Source organism: Schistocerca piceifrons, chromosome 3 (genome assembly GCF_021461385.2).
Source record: "Schistocerca piceifrons isolate TAMUIC-IGC-003096 chromosome 3, iqSchPice1.1, whole genome shotgun sequence".
Lineage (NCBI taxonomy): Eukaryota > Metazoa > Arthropoda > Insecta > Orthoptera > Acrididae > Schistocerca > Schistocerca piceifrons.
The window spans coordinates 733,585,537-733,608,540 of NC_060140.1; the positions used below are offsets into that span (position 1 = coordinate 733,585,537).

The 23,004-nt window shown below is 39.8% G+C and overlaps 1 protein-coding gene across 1 annotated transcript in view; it reads left to right on the forward strand.

Annotated features, from left to right (window-relative positions):
* Positions 1-14,204: 14,204 nt before the first annotated feature.
* Positions 14,205-23,004, forward strand: part of LOC124789016 (UDP-glucosyltransferase 2-like) — a 37,543-nt gene continuing 28,743 nt past the window's right edge. Inside the window, exons 1-2 of the mRNA XM_047256302.1 lie at positions 14,205-14,390; positions 17,868-18,052. Of these exons, the coding sequence (XP_047112258.1) occupies positions 14,205-14,390; positions 17,868-18,052 (371 nt within the window). The remainder of the gene's footprint in view (positions 14,391-17,867; positions 18,053-23,004) is intronic.

Sequence of the window (23,004 nt, forward strand, 5' to 3'; positions counted from 1 at the left end):
CTCAGGAGGCCATAGATAGTGACCATCGCCCCTGACTTCAAGTTCACACAGCTTCCTGCTGCAGCACTGTATCAGGCAACCCATTCCCGTGAACTTTGGACTTCCTATGGTGTATGCACTAAATATACCACATGTGGGTGGCAGACGAAAGTATGGTTGCTCAACATAAGTCCCTACAGCTGGCACCACAGTGCACGTAACAGCAGCTGCATGGCAAGAGCATACGTAACAACTGAAAGGGGGCAACCTTGGCTCATAGAGCAGGCCATAGTGTTCGTGCCAGCTGGTCATTGATCTTAACACGTGAAGTCGCGCCATGCAGAAGGTGCAGGCGCCAGAACACATTAAGATGTTCTTGACGTACACTATCGGAAGTGTGGTCAAATATCATCAACACCAAGGCCTCACGCACACAACATGTTTCTGCCAGTGCAATGACACCACGGTAAACATTAAGTGCTGTCTGGATGTTACTGTTACCACCAAAAAAACGTCTGGTCATTAGAGACAACTTGGGATAGGACTCTCTGAATGCGGACAGCCAAAATCCTCATAAAGATCGGTAGCAGTCTACTCCCACCAAACTGTTTGGGAACCCATACAAGGATGCCATCGACAAAGACAGATGGCAACTGCACTGGAGTCACCAATCCTTGGTACATCATAACCAATGGGTCAAATGAAATCATGGAATGTACAATAAAACTCTGGAACGTATGATGAAACTCAATGGGAAACCTTCTTGGCCCAGTGATTCGTTGGCTGACACTTCATGGGGGGTGCCAGAGACGTACCCCATTGTTATGGGGTCCATGAGGGTTGGCACTGCATCTCCATCGAGAGTCCGAGACAGCACGGGGAGGACTTCATACATCTCCAGAGCATCAAAGTATCACGGTATCCTGCATTGTAGAACCACATATAATGATCCAAGAAGGCATTGGCGATATCCTCTTGGGCTGTCAGCTGTCGGCCATTTGGAATATCCAGCACGAGAATCAATATTGTCTGACATCTTCTATGGTCGCAGTTAATGTGCTGATTGACTATGCATGTGCTCAACTGTACACTCAAGACAGCAACATGTTCACAAGGTGATCTTTGCTTGCAACTGTCAGCGCAAAGTCCTGGCTATGGCGGCTGCGTGGACATCTTCTGTAGTAGCACAAAATGATATTCCATAGTGTTCTGTTGCCAGCACATTGCTTCTCGACCACAGAACATCACTGCGTGCCACAGAGCACCTTCTGTGCAATTGGGTGGGGCCAATTGGCGTTTCCTCCATCACTTTGGAGCCCGTTGTTTGCGGATATGAGCGCGAGTATCTGGTAGTAAGTAGGGGTCATGGCCGCTGGGGCAAAAGGATTGGTCCTCACCACCAAGTCTGCTTTGGCCAAATTCTCTTCCAGGGCCTTTCCCCTTCATGCTGCAAGGCCAGTGCCAGAGAGTGCTTGTGCAGTGCAGACTTTTCATCGGTAGTGCCCTGCTGCTGCTTTGGGGATGGTCAGAGTCGAATGAAGACGTTGCTTCTGTTGACAATACAGAATCGCTGTCAGATCAGGCCACATCTTCTTCTCCCCTAGCAGCGGCTGCACGATACAACATTGCAAACAGCTAAATCAGAGATGTCCCTCTTGCCCTCAGTCCAAACATGTCTTTGCCTTATACGATAGTAAATTATGATGGCATGGCATCTGCCTGTGTTCAACAGAGTACACGGTAACGTAAGCCCCTTTTTCAGCCTTATGGGCTATCGTGGAATCATTGGGTAACAAAGCTGTGATCACGATCTCTGCTGACACCTCAGATGGCAGCTCCAATACAGGGACCGTCCTCTGACCGAGACATGGATGTTCGACTTTCACAGGGCCAGTGTGTCAAGCCGAATGTCTAAATTGAAGGTAGCTCATCTAATTGAAGAAAGCCGCATTGTCCACCAGTTTCACATAGAATGCTCCACTCACGATGCAGAAGTCAATCCCTACTAGCCCACGATAATAAATGCGACAAATGTCACCTCATAAGAAATGGTCAGTTTCCAACACTTTTGGTCACGCATACTCGGTCGTAATGCTGAACTCTAACGACGATTTGATGATAATGTCATGGTGCGACAAAGAAGTAAATTGCATGTTGACAACCGTAAACCACAACACCACCACATGCACGTTATCTCAGCAGGGATGCAGGCAGGACATCTGTGCTGCTCCCTTGCCAAAGGCAGGGTGAATGACTTCTGCTATCCAGACACACTTCCATGCGTATAATTTAAACCTTCATTTGATCTTAGCAGAATTCTCATTTTCAGGACTACATTATTTTCTGCATGAAATGTATTCGCAGTTGCGAATGAGAAAAACCATCAGCTATACAAGGGAATTAAGGCAATGAAAATTTATTCCAGACTGGGACTCGAACCCAAATTTCCCAATATACGGTAGCAGTCGCCTTTTTTAATCACTTTGGCTATCTGTGTACAACTCAGGACCAGACACACACTTCCATACGTCGTCGTTCATACGTCACAACCCGCTCTCATACACATTACGTAATTCCTGTACAGGTTCGGGACAATTTCATTGAAACTCTCTGCCTGGCATCGGCTGTGAAACATGATATTGCAGTGCCTGTGTTGTTAAGAAGTTCGATGCAACGTGCCTTCGCCCTCGTCGAACACTGCATCGTCCTCAGTTTTGCCTTTTTTGCCCTACATTTTCCTGAAACCCAAACTAATCCACCCTAAGATCGGCTTCTACCAATTTTTCAGCTCTGCTGTAAATAATCGGCATCATTATTTCCCAATTGCGATTTGTTAATCTGATGGTGTGGTAGTATTCACACCTGTCAGCAATGCAGCTACCATATTTGGATTGAAATTATTAACTTATTTTTAAGACTGAGTGTCGCATCACGGAAAAAGTTTGATATGGATGGCTCTCCCAAGAAATACATTAACTCTGAGGAGATGTGGTGTATTACAGGGGCATAGTTTCGACTTAAGAAATTCAATGCTCTGTCAGATCCTTCTCACAGCACTATATCTACCACCTCATCTTCATTTACTTCCCTTTCACCTTCTACAGTATTGTTGGCCCTTCTTCATAACACACACAAACACATTTTTAATTTTTGTCTCTAAGAATGGTGTGCATTACCTGAGAAATAAATCTGAAATAGGTATTTCTCTCAGGTTCTGATCAAGGCTTTCACAAGGTATCCTCAGTCATAGGACAAAAGCCAAAACTGGAACACCCCTCCCAAATGTTTTCAGTTGGGTTTCCCTCTGCCTCCCTGCCAAACCGCTGGAATCTTTAGCCTAAAAGAACCGCGACTCTGTCATGTGCCGGATGTTAAGTTGCCCTTTCTGTTGATTGGGAAAAGAAATGAAAAGCGTAAAAACAGAGAAAAGTTCTGTATCCTTGCCATGAAGTTCATTTCACTTGTATAATCTACCTTCTTCTTTTAGTTTTCCTTTTCTTTCCTTAGTACTTGCATGATATCTGAACTCTTGATATTCATACATGTGCTATTATTTTCACCATGGGTCTCTTTTACTTATAGGTGTATAGGTGCATAGCTTCCTTCTGCAGCCCTGCTTTTGTCTTTGAATCATTTCTGGTCAACCATTTTGTACTTACTGTCGATCTCATTTCTTAGATGTCAATGCAGACACGTTGACGTAAGGCAGACTTAGGTTTATAGCATTTGTAGATTTGGGGAAATCTTTCAGCAGTGTGGACTCGTTGAAAGTTTGAAGATAACATAAATAAAGTACAGGGAGCGAAAGGTTATACGCAATTTGTACAGAAACCAGCCTGCCACTACAAGATTCTAAGAATTCGGAAAGGAGGATGTAATTAAGATTGGAGTGAAACCATAGTGAAGACTGTAGGGCGATATCAACAGTAGCAGTAAATGGTGTAGCCGAGTTAGCATTTGATATACTTAGGAAGATACGGTAGAGAGTGATTCACTGTGAAAAGATCAGTGATAGGATTGCTCTATCTGAATCGACAGCAAACCAACACCGACAGCAATAGTTCAAGTACACATGTCGATGACGCAAGCAGAAGATGAAGAGATAGTGAAAGCATTTGATGATATCGGACAGGTGATTCAAGATGTAAAGGGAGATGAAAACTTAATGAACATGAGGGACTGGAATGAGGATGCAGACGAAGGAGTAGAAGAACTATTGGAGAACATGTGCTTTGTAGTAGAAATGAGAGAGGAGAAATGATAATTGAGATCTGCAACACATTTCAGCTAGTACTAGCGAACACTGTTCAAGAATCACAACAGAGGAATTATACTCGGAAGTAGCCGGGAAATATGAGATGATTGCAATTATATTACTTGATGATCAGGCAGAGATTTCGAAGTCCAATATTGGTTTTTAAGGGGTACGCAGAAGCAGATATAGACTCAGATCCCAATTTAGCAATGATAAAGAGTAGGCTGAAGTTGAAGTTCAAGAGTATTGTAATTATGTACCGCATTGTTCGTTTTGGACTGTAGTGGATTATTTACAACAAATTTCGTGAGGGAATAGATATACTGTGAAGCAGTAGTGAAAATGCCCAACTCCTTAAACTGATGTCTGCAAGACGATCGTGGGTAAGCACGACATATTATTCTTACAGCAAGTTTTTCCGCTATGCAAACTTTCTTTCCTAAAGATGAATTACCCGAGAACATTACTCCATATGACATTATTGAATGAAAATATGTAAAATATATATTCACTAACTGATTTGTCTCTCACCAAGATTTTGAATGATTCTAAACGCAACTCTGGATGAACTAAGTTGTTTTAGGAGTTACAAAATGTATTTTATTTTTCAATTGAAATACTCATCGATATGGATCGCTAAGAATTTTGAAATTTCCATCGTATTTATTATTTCCTCGCCATGTGGTACACTTACCACTCTAGATGTGCAGAACTGTATATGTTGTGTTTTTCTATAATTCATCGTGGAACCATTTGCAGAAAACCAGATACTTTAGGAAATTTGTTTACCATTTCTTCTGTTTCTGTGTGTCTGCTTCGATTGATTATGTTACTAGTGTCATCTGCAAGATGAACTAATTCTGTTTGTTATATATTAGAAGATCGTTTTCATATACGAGGAACAGTAGTGGACCTATGACTGAACCTTGGGGAACCTCATATGTAATTGCTCCCCAGCCAGAATTATGTCCCTGGACTATATTGCTTGAATTACTAAGTACAACTTATTGCGTTCTTTTTGTTGACTATACCATTAATCCCATATAACGTGATTTTATCTAGGAGACTAACATCATTCACACAGTCGAATGACTTAGAGATGTCGCAGAAAATAGCAACAGGTGTTATTTTATTATTTAATGCTCGCAAAATTTGGTGGGTTACGCGTAAATGGTATTTTCAGTAGACCAACTCTTCTGAAACCCAAACTGTGTTTTGCTAAGGGCACTATTGTTGTTAAGGTGAGACACTATTGTAGAATACATCAACTATTCAAAAATTTTCTAGAATTAAAAACGCAGTGAATCAGATCGGTAGTTATTGACATCTCTCTTATCACCTTTTGGAAATTTGGAAATTTTTGGTAAAGTGTTATGGGACCAAACTGCTGAGGTCATCAGTCACAGTATATTTCAGTTTGTCTGGATAAATGCCTTGCGTTATTGATGCATTACGTATTTAGATTGGGCTTATTACATAGGGACAAATTTTATTACTCTATTAGGAACACTATTAAATTCGAAGTTCCCTTTTTTTTGCTGGAATGCGTAATTTCCATAATTTCAAAAGGAGAAGTTGGTGATACATTCGTATGATTCAATTTTATGGGAGTTACATTTCCATCATACTGCTGTGACTTTTTTCTCTTGAACTGTTTATCCCTAGGCTTCCTTCTACAACTACGAAATGAGTATTAAACACATTTGCTACCTGTGCCTCATCATTGCTGTTAGTAATGAGGAAAGACTGAAGGAAAAACAAGACAATATTCATAGTATTTGTCGACCTGGAATAAGCATTCGACAGTATGAAGTGCTGCAAAACGTTCGAAATTCTGAGAGAAGTAAGAGTAAGCAATAAAGATCGACGGGTGACGTAGAATATATACAACGAATAAGCGGACAGTAAGTTTGGAACCCCAAGAAAACAGTGCTCGGATAGAAAAGGGTGCAAGACAGAGATGTAATCTTTCGCCGCTACTGTTCAGTCGGTACTACAAGAAGCAGTGAGGGAAATTAAATAAACATTCAGGAGTGGAATTAAAATTCAAGGTCAAAAGACATCAATCATAAAGCTCGCCTATGACATTGTCGTCCTCAGTTAAAGTGAGGCATAATTGCAGGATCTGGTGAACGGAATGAACAGTCGGATGAAAAGAGAATTTCGATTTGGGATAAAGTGAAGAAAGAAGAACGTAATGAGATGTAGCAGAAATGAGAACAGCAAGAAACTTAATATCAGGTTTGGGGATCATTAAGTGGACGAAGTTCAGGAATTCTGCCATCTAGGCAGCAAAATAATCCATGATGGATGTATCACGGAGGGCATAAAAGCAGACTGTCACTGGCAAAAAGGGAACATCTGACCGAGAGAAGTCTACTGATATCAAATATAGGTCTTAATTTGAGAAAAATTTGCGAGCATGTACGTTTGGAACACATCATTGTATGGTAGTGAAATATGGACTGTGAGAAAATCGGAACACAAGGAAATAGAAGCATCTGACATGTGGTGCTACTGAAGAATGTTGAAAATTAGGTGTACTGATAAGTTAAGGAATGAGGAGGTTTTCTGCAGAATCGGCGAGGAAATGAATTTATGAAGAACAGTGACAAGAAGAAGGGACAGGATGATAGGACATCTGTTACAACATAAGGGAATGACTTCCACGGTATTAAAGGGAGCTGTTGAGGGTACCTTCAGTAGAGGAAGAGAGAGATTGGAGCAAAAAGAGGAGAAGGAGCGTAAGATCTGTGTCCTTCAAATGCAGTTACAAGACGCAATGGGGGAACTAGATAGGTTGAGGATGGTGAAGGATGCTGGGGAATAGGAAATTGCATTTGGTAATAAGGCAGCTAGGAGGAGGAGATATTCAGACAATTGTTCTTGGCGCATGTGCAATAGATTTGACCAACTGTCAGAGTCGAGTGGAGAGGAGCCTCTTGTAGATATGCAGGAATAGGAAACATGCAGCAGTCCTCAGCAGTTAGGGAGCCAAAGTCAGCTGCAAACTCTACAGAAAGAAGAAGGTTCTGCTGATAGGTAGTTCGGATGGTAGAGGTGTGGGCCAGTAGTTGTAAGAATGTTGAGGAAGGAATAAGGTCACCAGCAATGTGAAACCTAGTGCATTTTTGGCTCAGGTGTCTGACAGCATAGTGGAATTATGTAGGAATTTTACAAAAGAGGATCAGGTAGGGATCGTAGGTGGAGCTGGGAAAGGTCTTGATAGGGACAGGGAATATGATGTAGGTGATGACCTGGTAAAGAAGTCCACTAATGTGCATTTCATGCAGCTGTTTCAGCGTCTTTATCGGCCTCATCTTAATGCTGCTATTAGGCGTGTTAACATGGGGCTGGAGAAGGCACTGATGGTGGAGGGCATAACTCACATTGCAGTGGTGTCAGCTGAGTCTATCAATAGATCAATTTCCATTATGCGTGGCCTGCACCTAAGTTGGTATTGGAAGGGGAGGCTGGCAAAGGTTATAGGTAGCAATGTAGTGGGTGGTGGTGGGATCACTCCTGGGAAAATTCCTGTAGTAGTTGCTGTTAGAGCTGCACCTTTTTGGAATTGAAGTCAGGTGAAAGGTATATTTGCTTAAAGGAAGTCCCTCTAACAAAGGATTGCTTTCAGAGAAGGAATTATCATATTTCATCAAAATATAAGACATACTAGAGGTAAAGTTAGTGAAGTGCTTATAGGTCTTGAGACTGACATTACTGGTATATCGGAACACCACATAAATAATATGACAATTCAGAGGCTTCCTTTACCATGATACACACTGGCTGTTTTTCAATAAGTTCTTTGCACAGTGGGGAAGTGCCCATGTATGTAAAAAACAGTGTTAATTTTTAATCCATAGATGTAAAATGGCACTGCACTGAATAGGTATTTGAATGTTGTGCAGAGCAGTTGAATTTAGTGAAACCTGTACTTATTTATAGGTCCCCTAACTCTGACTTCAGAACATTTCTGCTCAAGCTAGAGAGGATTTGTGGTTAGCTTATACGAAGTACCAAAAATTAGTTATATGTGGTGGCATCACTATTGATTTTTTCTGTGCCTGTGCAAGAAAAAGGATGTTCGAAGATTCCCTAAATTCATATGATCTGATTCAGATTGTGTTTTTCCAACCACGGTGCAACAGCCATAGACAATATTTTAATTCATTCTTCATTACTAGATGGGAATCCTGTCAGTAAAAGGGTAAATGGCCTTTCATATCATGATGCTCAAATTCTAACACTAAAAGGCGTTTGTACTCAAACAAACGTTATATATAATTACAAACTATGTAGTAAAACTAATCCAATGGCAACAGTGAGATTTTTAAACGTCGTTAAGGAACAAGAATGGCAGGGTGTTTATAGTGTCGGTAACATAGATAACAAATATAATGCTTTCCATAACACATTTCTCAAGCTATTTGAGAGTTTCTTTCCATTAGAACGTTCTATACAGGGTAATAGCAGTAAAAGGCGGCCTGTGTGGCTGATTAATAGGATAAGGGTATCATGTACGACAAAGTGGGAATTATATCAGAATGTCAGAAGCAGTGAGAATCAGGCTACATTAGCCTATTACAAACAGTATTGTGAGGTGCTTCAAAATGTTATTATGAAGGCAAAGAGTATGTAGTATGCAAATAGAACAGCTAATTCACAGGATAAAATTAAAACCATATGGTCAGTTGTGAAGGAAGTGTCTGGTCAACAGCACAAGGTCAACGCCATAAAGTCAGTTGGTACTAAAAATATTTCTGTTACTGATATGTCAGATATGTTTCCAGTATTTAACAATCATTTTCTGAGCATTGTTGGTGAATTAAATAAAAACTTAGTTTCTGCAGGTTATTCTCTTGGAAAATGCATTTCCATGACTGACGTCTGAAATACTCCTCTGTGATACTGGCAAGGGGGAGACTGAGTCAATAATTATATCACTGAAGAAACCTCGTGGATGTGATGGGGTGGCTAGCAGAATATTCAAGTAATGTGCTGAACATGTTAGGCCTGTACTTCGCCATATTTGTAATTTTTCGTTTAAGAATGCTCAGTTTCCTGAACGATAAAAGTATTCATTAGTGAAGCCGCTTTATAAAAAGGGATAAAGGGGTAAGGCAGATAATTTTAGACCTATTTATATGCAATCATTGTTTGCTAAAGATATGGAAAAGGCTGTGAAGTAAGGATGATTGATCATTTTATATCATATAATTTGCTATCAAGTGCACAGTTCGGCTTTAGAAGCTGTTTAACAACTGACAATACTATATTCTCTTTACTCTGTGAGGTACTGCATGAATTAAACAAAAGGTTTCGAACGTTAGGCACATTTTTTGATTGAACTAAGGCGTTTGATGGTGTTGATCACAAAATATTGCTCCAGAAGTTGGACCACTATGGAAAATGGTGAGTAGCTCACAACTGGTTCACCTCGTGCTTTAACAACAGACAGCAAGAGGCCATTATTCACAGTGTTGAGGCTGGCTATGGCATAAGATCTGAATGGTGCATGGTCAAATGGAGGTATCCTAGAGATCAGTGTTGGGGACAGTCCTGTTCCTTATTTATATAAACGATACGCCCTCTAGCATTATAGGTAATTCTAAAATATTTTTGTTTGCTGATGACACTAGCTTGGTAGTAAAGGATGTTGTGTAAATTTGGTTCTGTTTGAAATTGTGCGGTTCATGATATAAGTTCGTGGCTTGTAGAAAATAAATTAACGCTAAATCACAGTTGGACTAAGTTTTTACAGTTTCCGAAATACAATTCATCAAAAGATAACGTTTCAGTTTCACAGAATGGGCATATGACTAGTGAAACTGAATAGTTTACATTTCTAGGTGTTCAGATATATAGTAAACTGTCATGGAAAGCCCACGTTCAGGATCTTGTTCAAAGACTTAATGCCGCCATTTTTACTATTCGAACTATATTTGAAGTAAGTGATCGTTCTACACGAAAATTAGGCTTCTTTGCTTATTTTCATTCACTTATGTAGTATGATATTATATTTTGGGGTAACTCTTCCCATCTCAAAGAATATTTTCGGTTGAGAAATAGGCAGTTCGGGCAAAAGTTGTGTCGACTACTCTTCGCTAGTTTGGGTATCCTGACATTGGCCTCTCAATATATATATTCTTTAGTGTCGTTTCTTATTAACAATGCCAACTTCTTCCCAAGAATAAGAATATAATACTAAACAGAAGCCGAATCTGCACTTGGATCGCAGTTCTTGACTCTTGTGCAGAAATATGTACACTATACTGCTACATCCATTTTCAATAAGCTACCACAAGACTTCAAAAATCTTAGCAGTGGGCCACGCACTTTCAAATCGAAACTGATGGTTTTACTTGTGGGCCACTCCTTCTATTCTGTCAAGGAGTTCTTTGGAAAATTAAGCTGATTCCTATGTTATATTGTTGATTGTGTTTACTTAAACTTATGGCTTGTCTTGTTTTGGGTTTATAAACATTTTATTTAATATGTTATAACTTTTATGTTGTAATTTCATGTACTAACACGTTCCATGACGTTGGAGATTTGCTCCTCAATTTGGTCCTACGAAAGTAGACGTGTAAAATAAATAAATAAACAGTTGAGGATGTGTGTTGCAAGTGGTAGTCTAAGATGAAAATCTTAGCACAGGAATGGAATGTGGCGGGTCGCATGAAACCAGCCAGAAGACCAAAAAAAGGGAAAACCTTTTCACTCACTCCACTCGTCTTTATCTACGAAGTTTTGACAATTTTTTTGATCTGGAGATAATTGATAGTGTTGTTGCGAACACCAATACATATATAAATAACAAGAGATCGTCTGTGAATTATGCGAGAGACTGAGACTGCAGAAATACTTCTGCTTCTGAAATAATGGCTCTCTTAGGAGAACTGTTTCTCATTGCTGTACAAAAAGGAGGACACACAAACGTCAAGTGCACAGGAATGATTCTTGTCAGGACAGCATTTAGCTACAAGCGCTTTCTGTTCTTGCTCCAGTCACTGAGGTTTGATGATAAGTTAACGAGACAAGAGCTGTATGCAATTCCAAAACTACTGCCATCTGCGATCTCCACTCTGCATTTTTGAACAACTACAGAAATAACTACAGCCCAGGGGATTTCACAACCATAGACGAAATGTTTGTTCGTTTTCTAGACATTGTGGTTTTGTGCAGTACATGCCCAATAACCCTATCAAGTATGGTTTGAAGTTTTACGCAATGTGTGATAGCAAAACTTTTTACATTTGTAACTTTGAAGTATACTGATGCAGACAGAATGCTGGGCCGTATTTTGCATCTAACCAGTCTATGCATATTGTGAAAAGATTAGATAAACCAATCAAAGGCACTCACAGGAATGCAGCTATTGACAAGTGTTATAGAAGTTATCCTTTACGGCAGTATCTTCTAGAAAATATGCTAACCTTCATAGGGACACGGAAAAAGAAGGAAATTCCTCCGGAATTTTTGCCAAACGGGTGGCAAGAAACTAGAAACTGTCTTTTCAGATTTCAAGATCTGTCTTGTTTCGTGCCAAACGAAAAGAAATAATCCTGCGCTTTTTCTGTCGTCAGTACAGGAAACTGATGAAACAGACAGTTCTGCAGTAAAGTTTGTTGTAAATATGGACTAAAATGCAACTAAAGGTGGCGTAGATACTGTTGATTACATGTGTACATCCTACTCCACTCAGAAGACAAGAAGAAGCTCGCCCTTGGCCTTATCTTTCCGGTACCGGTACTTGGATATTGCTGGAATTAATTCCCAAGTGGTGTTCTTCGTAAGTAACCCAGATAAATGGTTCATAAGAAGAACATACCTCACAGACGTCACCGTCTCCCTAATGGAGAGTCAGTTGAAAGAAAGGGCTTAAATCTTTACTTTGCTAAGGGACATCCAAAATTTCTATCACCCTATCGATTAATCCTCATAAGTAACGATGAAGTTGCTAGAAGGTGTGGAAGGTGCTACCTTTGTGGTGAAAAAAGAAAAAGAACTGCAGCGACTTGCAACAGCGGTAAAAGATTTGTTTGCAGGAATACAGTCACAACATTGTGACTTGTAATGACTGAAGAGTTTCTCCAGAGGAACCAAGTGTATGATTCTTGATATGTGTTCACGACATTTTTTTGTTAATTGGATGTCTTGTTCTTTGCTATGAGTATACAGTATTTCCATTTCTCCTCACTATACATTTTTGTAACACTTGCTTTAACAAAGGCCTATAACAGCACTGAAACCTGTGGTTACGAGTATATCGATCTTACCTGTAGCTCAAAACCTCTTCTACGAGGGCTATCCACAAAGTACATTACGTTTTGGAATTAAAAATAAATAAAGTATTCGAAATTTTTTTGTTATATACAGATGAAATCCACACTTAAATACTATTTTTCTACATAGTTGCCATTTAAATTAAGGCACTTATCGTAGCGATGGACGAGCTTGGAAATTCCTTCGTCGTAAAATTCGGCCGCCTGCGCCTTCAACCACGTGGTTACCTCTTCTTCTGGGACAGAAAAGGTGTGATTTTTGTGGATTTCCTGGAATGAGGCACTACGATAAACTCTCAAAGGTATTGCAAAACTCTGCACAACCTCAGAAGAGTAATACAAAACAAGCGCAGGGGAAAGTTGGGCTCAAAGATCTTGCTGACTCACGACAACGCCCGGGCCCACACGGTAAATGCCACTCGCGAAGTTCTCGAATCTTTTAAGTGGGAGTTGTTTCCTCATCTGCCGTACAGTCCCGACCTGGCACCGAGCGACTTCCACTTATTCCCAGCAATGAAGAAGTGGTTGGCTATGCAGCGTTTTGATGACGACGCACAGCTTCAAGAAGAGGTAACCACGTGGTTGAAGGCGCAGGCGGCCGAATTTTACGACGAAGGAATTTCCAAGCTCGTCCATCGCTACGATAAGTGCCTTACCTTAAATGGCAACTATGTAGAAACGTAGTATTTAAGCGTGGCTTTCATCTGTATGTAATAAAAAAAATTCCAATACTTTACTTATTTTTAATTCGAAAACGTAATGTACTTTGTGGATAGCCCTCGTATAAATCCTGCCAGAAAACTAAAACAATTGTCAGTTAAACGGTATTTGATGTTAGGCGTCACTGGGTGCCGCAAGCGCCCGCTGGCGTAATTATCTTCAGCACGCCTGCAATAGGGATATAAAAACTCCATTTATATCCTGATTCTTGAAATCTGGAATACTCTAGCAGCGTAGCCTTTGACCTTTATGATGGTGACCTGGTAGTTAAGGAGAATTAACACAATGGGAGACATCACTTTCATGTACCACATTTAATTCACATCTAAGCTCATCACAGGTCTAATACATCAAAATATTGTCGCACCTTATTGTAGTAATTTGGACATGCAATCCACACTGTAATCCACTGATTGGTGCAATTCACGTGAGCCTGTACAATCGGCACTCCATACTTTTACATTCAATTTTTGGTGAAAACAAATACTTTATATCGCTAATTGGTATAATTAACAATTTACTAATAGTCAACCCACGGTGAAAGGGACAAACTCAGCCAATATTACTCCTAATCTACTATCCTCTGCTACGCCATCACAACAACCACTCGCTGCTAATTTTGGGCCTCAGTCTCACTGTCCATGCACTCTAGATCTTTATAATCGATAGTTTACCTCCTTGTGGCGTATGTGAGCGAATGATCATCTCTTACAGCATTGAATCATCTTATTATATTGATTACATACAAGCAACTAGCAGACACATAACTCTTCAATGCCGCGATTTACGTCAGCCGACAGGATCACATGGGCACATGCTACTGGTTCTATACCATCAACAAGTCTCCAAGACATCCCCAGTGCTTTTAGAAACGTATATTTTGTTATGTGAGCTTACTATATGTTCGTCACTGGTGATGTACATAGCGCTTTCTTTTAAACCACCACTGCTAGGTGGTAACTATGAGGACAACATTGCTGCTGGCAGCTGCCTACCTGCTGACACTGGATGACAGGTGTCTGGGGGCCAGGATCCTGGCAGCTGTGCCGACCCCATCCATCAGCCACCAGTTGCCGTTGAGGACTGTACTGCTGGAATTGGCCAGGCGTGGTCACCAGGTCACCTTCATCACCACCCACCCCATACGGGTAAGTCAATCAGCACTCTCTGCCTTAAATTTTATAAACATTCAAGACTTCCTCAGCCTTCCTGAGATAGACTGAGAGATATTCCATGGTGACTGGCGCCGTGAATACCGAAATTCAACTGATGAATGAATGCCAGCTATCCATTTGCATTGTATTATGTTCATCACACAATTTTAATTAAAACACGCTCACTTTAACCGAGAATGACCGAACGACCTCACCCAGGCCGCTTGAAGTATTTTGAAGATTTATGAAGTTCAAAGAATGTTAGATAATAATTTTAAATGAGGATCTTCACAAACTGAGCTGGTCAATAACAATTTGGTCCACATCTCGGCCACACACAAGCCGTTATGTGGCTTGGTATTCATTAATACAATTGTTAGATGTCCAGCTGAGCGATATAGTCCCAAATTCTCTACAACTGGCGTGCTTTATTGTCAAAAATCCGAGCTGGTTGGACGGCCCCATCCATAATGCTTCAAATGTTCTAAAGTAGGGAGAGGTCCGGCGAAGTTACAGGCCAAGGTAGGATTTGGCAAGTACAAAGACAAGTCGCAGAAACTCCATGTGCGTTGGAAATTATCTTTCTGAAAAGTAAGCCCAGGACGGCTTGCCATGAAGAGCAACAGAATGGAACACAATACTGTCGACGTACCGTTGTGCTGTAAGAGTGCTGTAGATGACAGAGGTGTCCTACTATAAAAAGAAGTGCCACATCATACCATAGGACCACAATACGGGTAACAGGCGTGCTGGTATCCCAACCCTGTCTGTGTCCTCTCCAGATTCATCTTCACTGGTCATCAGGACTCACCAATGAACACTGCTCTACTCCAGTCAATGATATTCCATACCAAGGCGAATAACAGTTTGCTTAAGTGCTAGAGATGGATCAATGCGTTATTGAAGTTCTTTCTCTTGAATAAGTTATCCAGTTTTTTGTAAATTTGTGATCATTTGTTTGTATGTACATGTAACTTACATCTAACGAATTCCATCACAGTCAGAGGATTCATTCGGAGTGCATAGTCTTTTTTTCTGAAATTGCAATCAATTGTTTTACTGTGCAGGTACATCACATCTTTCTGTTTCCACCCCATTCGGATAATTCCTTCGTGGAGCATCTTTTTGTTTTGTTTTAGAATTTATGTATGTCTGCCAAACATTATCATTAACCCTGATGACCAGTTCCATTTGCTAACAATTATATTCTGATGACTTAAAATTATTATTGTCCTTGTAATGTACCGCAAAGAAGGTACAAATTTAATGTCAGTTGACGTAGTGTGTCTGTAGACTGTAATACACTAATTGTGTGTATACTGGCAAATACAATGTCAACATTTTCATCCAATCCTTTGTCTAGGGATGTTTAGTGACAGCCAGCACATCACCTAACTTCAATATCTAATAGAGTGAAATTATACTATTTCCCTCAGGCCTGATCTGTACACTGATATACGCTTTTCATCCTATCTTGGAATATGACGTCGTTAAATCGTGTAGCAAGTGGAAATGAAAATGCTACCGATACAGCATCATAGAATTCACGAATCGCAAACAGAGTTAAAACATTATCTTATCAAGAATATTTCAACAAAACTGGCTTGACATTTCTACTTATATTTAAAAAAAAGAAACAGAAGTACTTTGCTTGTTAATGGCGAGATAACAATTCTGATAACAACTAAGTCGGGAAGGGGGTACAGAGAAAGGAAGCTGGGCTCCCTCTGTCCGAAAAGTACACTGGACTCTGTTGCTGAAGTGCGCATTATAGCAGTATTTAACATATTTTACGAAATCCTTATTTTTTAGCAAATTCTTTTCACTAGCCAGAATATTTACCCAGTCAAGATAGCGGGGAATGAGGCTTTATGGATATTGCAGCAAGTACCGAACTTCTGACTGCTACTGTACTATTTCAGACGTATGTGGACAAGGCTCTTCACTGCAAGAAGGAAGTTGGCTAGTTGGTTGATTTGGGGGAGGGCACCAAACAGCGAGGTCACCGGTCCCATTGGATGAGGGAAGGATGGGAAAGGTAATCGGCCGTGCCACTTAAAAGGAACCATCCTGGCATTTGCCTGAAGTGATTTAGGGAAATCACGGAAACCGTTAATCAGAGTGGCCGTAGTTGGGATTGAACTGCCGAACGCTGCAAATGCAGGTGAATCGAATCACGAGCGGCGAGCCCTACAAACGCGGTTTCTCCAAGCAGATGCAGCGCTCTAGTGTAAGAATAGTAAATAGTGATACGAGAGAGAGTGAAAAATTTTAGACATTGTGGTGCTATGTGGCTACAGTAGTCAACAGGTTCAGCAGTAGCCTAGAAATTCGGAGGACGGAATACTCGGCATGAGGGAGGCTATGTTGTGATGTTGGTCTGAGGAAGGCCATCGCAAACTGTCAAGCGGTATGCAGGCCAGCCACCTATAAAATTCTGTAGCTGTGCTACCACAGAATTCTACAACACTGATCCAGTACACGCTGCAGCTCAACACGGCGTTACCTCAGATAATGACATGGGGGTGGGCTGACTTTTGTCATTACAGACCCAGCCATCAGCTGGTCCTGAAGCTTCGAGACTTGGAACTGGACATGCTGAGACAAGGCCACCCATTGGGTGCCACTGCCTGAAGCTCCACCCAGTCTCTGAGAACTCTGAGTTCAAATCGGGGCATCTGAACATCCAGTCAGCTGCCTTGCACTGTGCTCTGTGCAGGCTGAGCCCACTGTCTAACCACACTGTGGTTGACTATACTTGACTGAGAAACTTCAACAAACTACATTACTGTAAGATCCAAATATTGTGAGTAAAGTGGTACTTTGCAGCCATACAGTGAATGTAGTTTGATTGCCTATAACATGGATGGATTCCATTGTTTTGGAAAAAAAGTATATGTTTTATCAGTTATCTTAATTTAATGCCACTGTATGCTTAGCTACAATTAGCTGACAATAAACCAGCAGTTGTTTCCCACAAGATGTAGCAGCATCACCCTGGGCAAACGCTGCTACACATGATGCACCACATATTCCCATAATTTGAAGTGGCAGGCAAGACTCAATTCTCTCGCCTCCTTGCCCATCCATCATTATGCATCACGAACTTTCTTCCATAGTTTCAAAAATAAAATTTTCTAAATACGTGAAAATGACCTTAGTGGTCACATCGGTCATAGCTTCACAGCATCTGAAGCCCCATCTGAAAGCGCACATTAGACATTGTGAATGACACTAAATGAGGAAATCTAAATATATTAAGAAACGACGTTCTCCTGCTGTAATGCAAAGAAATATTAATCTTTGTAGTAAAGGAATAAATCTGGAAACAAATATAGTGAATAAGTTACGTTTTTATTTCTATTGAATAAAACTGTACAAAACATTTTATGTTCATTGTGCTGTCGGGCTATAGAGGACTGTTATTTTCTCATCCCCTCAACTCAACTAACATTTCCCTACTTGTTTCAGGTTCCTACTGCAAACTACTCTGAAATAGACATTTCACCAAGCCTTAAAGTATTCAGAGATGTGATAGATTTCAATGACTTCCCTGATGCATCGTCTCCTGTGGCCTTACTTAAATTTATTCTTGATATGAGAATATATGGGTGCGAATTTCAGTTTGGTTTGGAACCGATGAAAGAGTTCATGAAGTAAGTTCAGCCTAGACTTGTTTGTTGTGCTATAAAAAATAAAAAAAATATTTTATAACTATTGCTAAATCTTAGTGTTAAAATATCCGTGAAATTCTCCTTTATATGTGGGAATGAACTTGGTGTTCTTCTGTTGTATGCCGTTTCAGTGGATGCCTAAAGTTTTATCTCTGCAAAACGACATCAGTTATTACCTGCATCAGACTTAGAATCAATCACACAGTTGGATATTGCCTGCCATGGTCCAAAAGTAACATAAAAAATATCGCTTCAGCAGCAATGCTATAGCGACTGCAAAGTAAACAACGAGTTAAGGCAATCTGCAGTCTACACATGTTGGTGCAACAATCGTTTGGAACTACATCAAGTTCAAGATGTCTTTGTTGGGCGGCACTGTAATTGAGGAATCAAAGATTGTGCTGGAGTAAAATTTCAAAAACGCAACATGGTGGGGAAGCAAAAACAAATTTCAAAAGATCCAAAAAAATTCGAGAAATACCAGACACTGACATTATCCCAGTTAACATTTGTAATTCTGCGCTCACATGACCTCCTGTTTCCAGCTATCCACAGTGTAGTTTCTTACCTGGTATGTAAAGACAAAGCGCCAGTCATACCAGTACTTTACATATCATTAAAACGAAACAGCCATTTGTAATGTAACCCGCAGCAGCCAAGCCAAAAGGTATTTGAAATATGTAATTTTCTGCTTTATATTCAAAAGTATCTATTCAAGGAATTACATAAAAGTATAATTCGCACGTGGAAAGTACGTCAGCAAAACATACACACACACGTATATGAACGCACAACTACACATTACCTTTACGCCATGAACTTAGAGGCTGACCAACACTTGAGAACATACGAAGTTCGATCTCAGTACCATACATGGTGTAAGGCAGAACAGACATTCAAATACGTTCATCATCTAAATTATTCTATAATGCTTGTCAAGTGTCACAATGTTCTTTCGAAGTCTGAAACAACTGCAAAAATACGTAAGCCACATGTTGCTTATGTCAATGTTATTTCCACTTTTGTCACAAGTATAGATCAATAGCTCTTTCTTTCTCCCCCCCCCCCTCTCTCTCTCTCTCTCTCACACACACACACACACACACACACACACACACACACACACACCATTATGATAATTCCAAGCATTACAATGGTACCCCCACATCTAAAATTCAGTTTCATCTAAGGCTATGTTATTGATGGGTTGTACAATTAACTAACATCAACTGACGATTTTTCTAGTTTTCCTGTTTTGCTCCATATTAACAAGCACCATTTAGGGGAAGAAGATAATGTATCATGTTACACACTAGAAATATGTAATAATTATTAGTGATTGGCAATTATTGCTTTTTATTACAAATGGCTTAGCATTACTCAAGGTTATGTACATAAACAAATTTCTAGAAAGGCTTCATACCTACCCGAAGTATGATGCCAAGCCTCACTAAATGATTTAAAGTCTGTGTTTCATATACCGGTAACTAACTAATAAATTACACCAAATATGTGAAATATGTAAGCACACAGGTAAAGGAACTTATCAAGCGCCATTATAGAATGGGAAGAATGTGTTTCATCGATATCTTGATAGCAATGTATTACCTAAGCTGCATATTTTTATAATGTATAAGGAGAACTTCACAATACCAAATATTTAGATACAAAATAATATTGACAAAGACAGTGGTGGGATAAGACAGAGATACAAAATATATTGGTAAACCATTCCTACAAAAAAGCTAGTATTCGCTTCCTATTTCCCCATGGAAAGGGAACAAGTCAGGCTCATAAATCACTTTAAGCTCAGTATATGGCATCTACATGTGATATGTAAATATAGCAATGCATGGAATATTTCGTCACAATTCTGCTGTAACCTGACGATGTATAGGGAAATTTGTTACAATTTTAGTGTGACACAGTGATGTATGGTGGGGTGAAGTGTCATTTAGTTCCGAATGTGGTACTGATTAGTACTGTTGATTACAGAAAGGAAGGGAAATACAGTCATAAACGTTTCAGAGTATTTTGAAACGATAGTTTTCATCGCTAAATGTTACAGCCTTCATCAAAAGTTGATATTGTACATAATCTCCAGTACTCCTAGATTAAATGTAATAATAAGAAATATTATCTTTTCAGTAACAACAATTATTTGTTTCTAGTGTAGAAAATGGTATAGTATCTTCTTTAACTCTAAAATGATAACTTATGACATGAAGCAGTAGCGAAATTTTTTAAAAACATGAGGTGATGAAAGGTCCTTCTATGTACCACCAGTAACAGCCTCAAGTAGATGTACTATTGAAACACCAGTATCTTCATGCATTCAGATGTGCAATTATCATTGTAGTACTCAATTTCAGTCATATTTTAGGTGTCAGTTGAAACACGATACTAACATTGTGACACTTATCTCTTCCAGTAGCTGACACTCACAGAACAGTAATACCAGGTAACTATTCGTTAATGTACTTGTCTGCTTAATGCAGTATTATGGTCAATATGTGTTTTGTACAGTCATGAGTTCTTCCAGTTTGTTCTGTCCAAAGCCTTTTTAGGAATAGAAACAAAGTTCAAACATTACATCGATATGAAAGAATGGGGGACACACATCAACAACATACTGAACAAGAAAGGACTGGAAGCGAGACCAGAGGGCATACAGGATACAATGGCACAAATAACTACGGAATGTGTCCCATTGGCCACGGAAGAGATCAAAGATGCCATTAATTGCACCAAGAACGAAAAAGCTGCAGCCCTGACAGACTTTATAGCGAATATTTAAAAGACACTACTCAACTACTAACGCCAATGTGGACAAAACTGTACAATAAATGCATAGAAACATCCTCCATTCCAGAACAGTGGAGACAGCCATATAATGGGAAAAGAGACGCTAAGGATCTTAGCAAATAAAGAGACATGGCCCTAGAAAACTTACCTTTGAATGTGTTCACAACAATAATAACAGAATGAATAAAGTAAACAATCGACGAACGCCTCCCCGAAAGCCAAATGGGATTCAGGAAACGAAGATTAACTCTGACTGTAATAGAACTCCTGCTAAAGAGAATTTGGGAAGCCCTTGAAGCCGAAAAGTTTTATGTAGTATTTATAGACTTCACAAAAGCCTTTGACTTTATAAACAGAAAATTAGTGACCAAATTACTGGACGAAACTCTAAGTGAAAGTAACATATGGACAGGAACCATAAGTGCAGTACTGCTATGGAACGAAATAAGGACCTCGGTCAACCTCTCCCTCTCGGAGCCGACACTCGAATCAAACGGCGTAAATTCAGGGCGATCCACTGACTCCTCTGTTATGTATACTTGCAGCTGAAGAAGTTTAATGCATACCCCAAAGGGAGTGTGTAATCTCATATGCATATGCAGACGACGTTGTCATAGACGCAATAGACATTGCAAAGTTACAAGAAACGATACGGAAGCTTGGTGAATCGAACATGGCTTTGAAATAAATGTGACATAAACAGAAACAATGGTGCTCCGAAATAGAGGAAGAGCACCTGCATCAGCTGAGATCTTCATACAGAAGAGAAAACTGAAAATCGTATTAGACATCAAGTACTTAGGGATTATAGTACAAACAACTGCAAAGAGTTTCTCAAAACACGTAACAAAGAAGGCACTGCAAGCAATAATGGCAATCCATGAAACAGAATACATTAGGTCCATCAGCCTAGAGATAGCTGTGGCATTATTCAGAGCCAAAATCTCCCCAATACTGACGAACAGCATAGAAATTATAGGACCGCATCTTACAGTGAAAAACCTAACGACACTAGAAAGAGCAAAGGCTATCTATATAAGGACAGCAACTGGAGTGTCCAAAACAACGCTTCCAGACCTGCTGGCGAGAGCACCATCCGTCATTGAAGGTCCATGGACAAACATGATGCTACCCATCACCAGCGCTTCGAGTGCCTACAAAAAACATTGAAGGAAAAAACCGAAGACGTACATCCAGAATTTTACAACACAGGTGCCATGATTGACCAAACATGGGCAAAGTAAAACTTCGAAATGAAACATGTGATCACCAGAATGGCAGTCCAAGGTTTCATATCATCAACCAAACGCAACGTGTGAGTGTAAACTGAGTCATCAAATATGCAAACGTTACCATGAAGAGCTCTGTACCAAAAGGACATGGCCAATAATTGACTATGCAAACCACAATAAGTGAAATTTCCAATTTCTTGTATAATTATAATTGTACTTTTAACTTTTATGACTATTTGGTTGCAATAAATTTGTTATTATAGTATTACTCATTGCATGCCTCAAGTGTTTTGTACGTGTTTCACTATCTGCTCATTAGCACTAGCTTATGCAGTTAAGGTGAAGAAAACGTATTTTTTCGACATGCAAATATCTTTTAACTTGGCTTCATTTCTACGTAATTCAGGTGATGCTTACTCTTTCTTAATTAGTCCTCCACATTTAACCCTCAAGTCTGCACAATGATTTTCATAACATGAGTGTGTGTATGGTGTGCTTTGAACATATGTAAAGAATAACTGTCTTAATGTTATCAACGCAATCCTGTAAGAGCCAAATCATAGTTTAATGTCAGTTTAATTAAACAACGACAAAAAACTTTCACTAAAGCAATGTTTCATTAATCAATAATGAAACGAACTTCAGTTGTACTACTCTGTTGCCAGGGACAGGCGTTTCCCCATATTAATGACCCACTCAAAGCAATAAACAGCACTGCTGCGTCGGATCCCAGCCAACCGCTTATTCGATTACTCATTATCCCGTAGACAACTGCATCATTTTGGGATTGTCGTATTAGCTCGTAACGTGGGTCATTTTCTTTCACCAATCATAAATTTTTCCCGAGCTAGGTTGCTGTTTATTTTGTATTGGATGTACGATAACACAATATGTCAT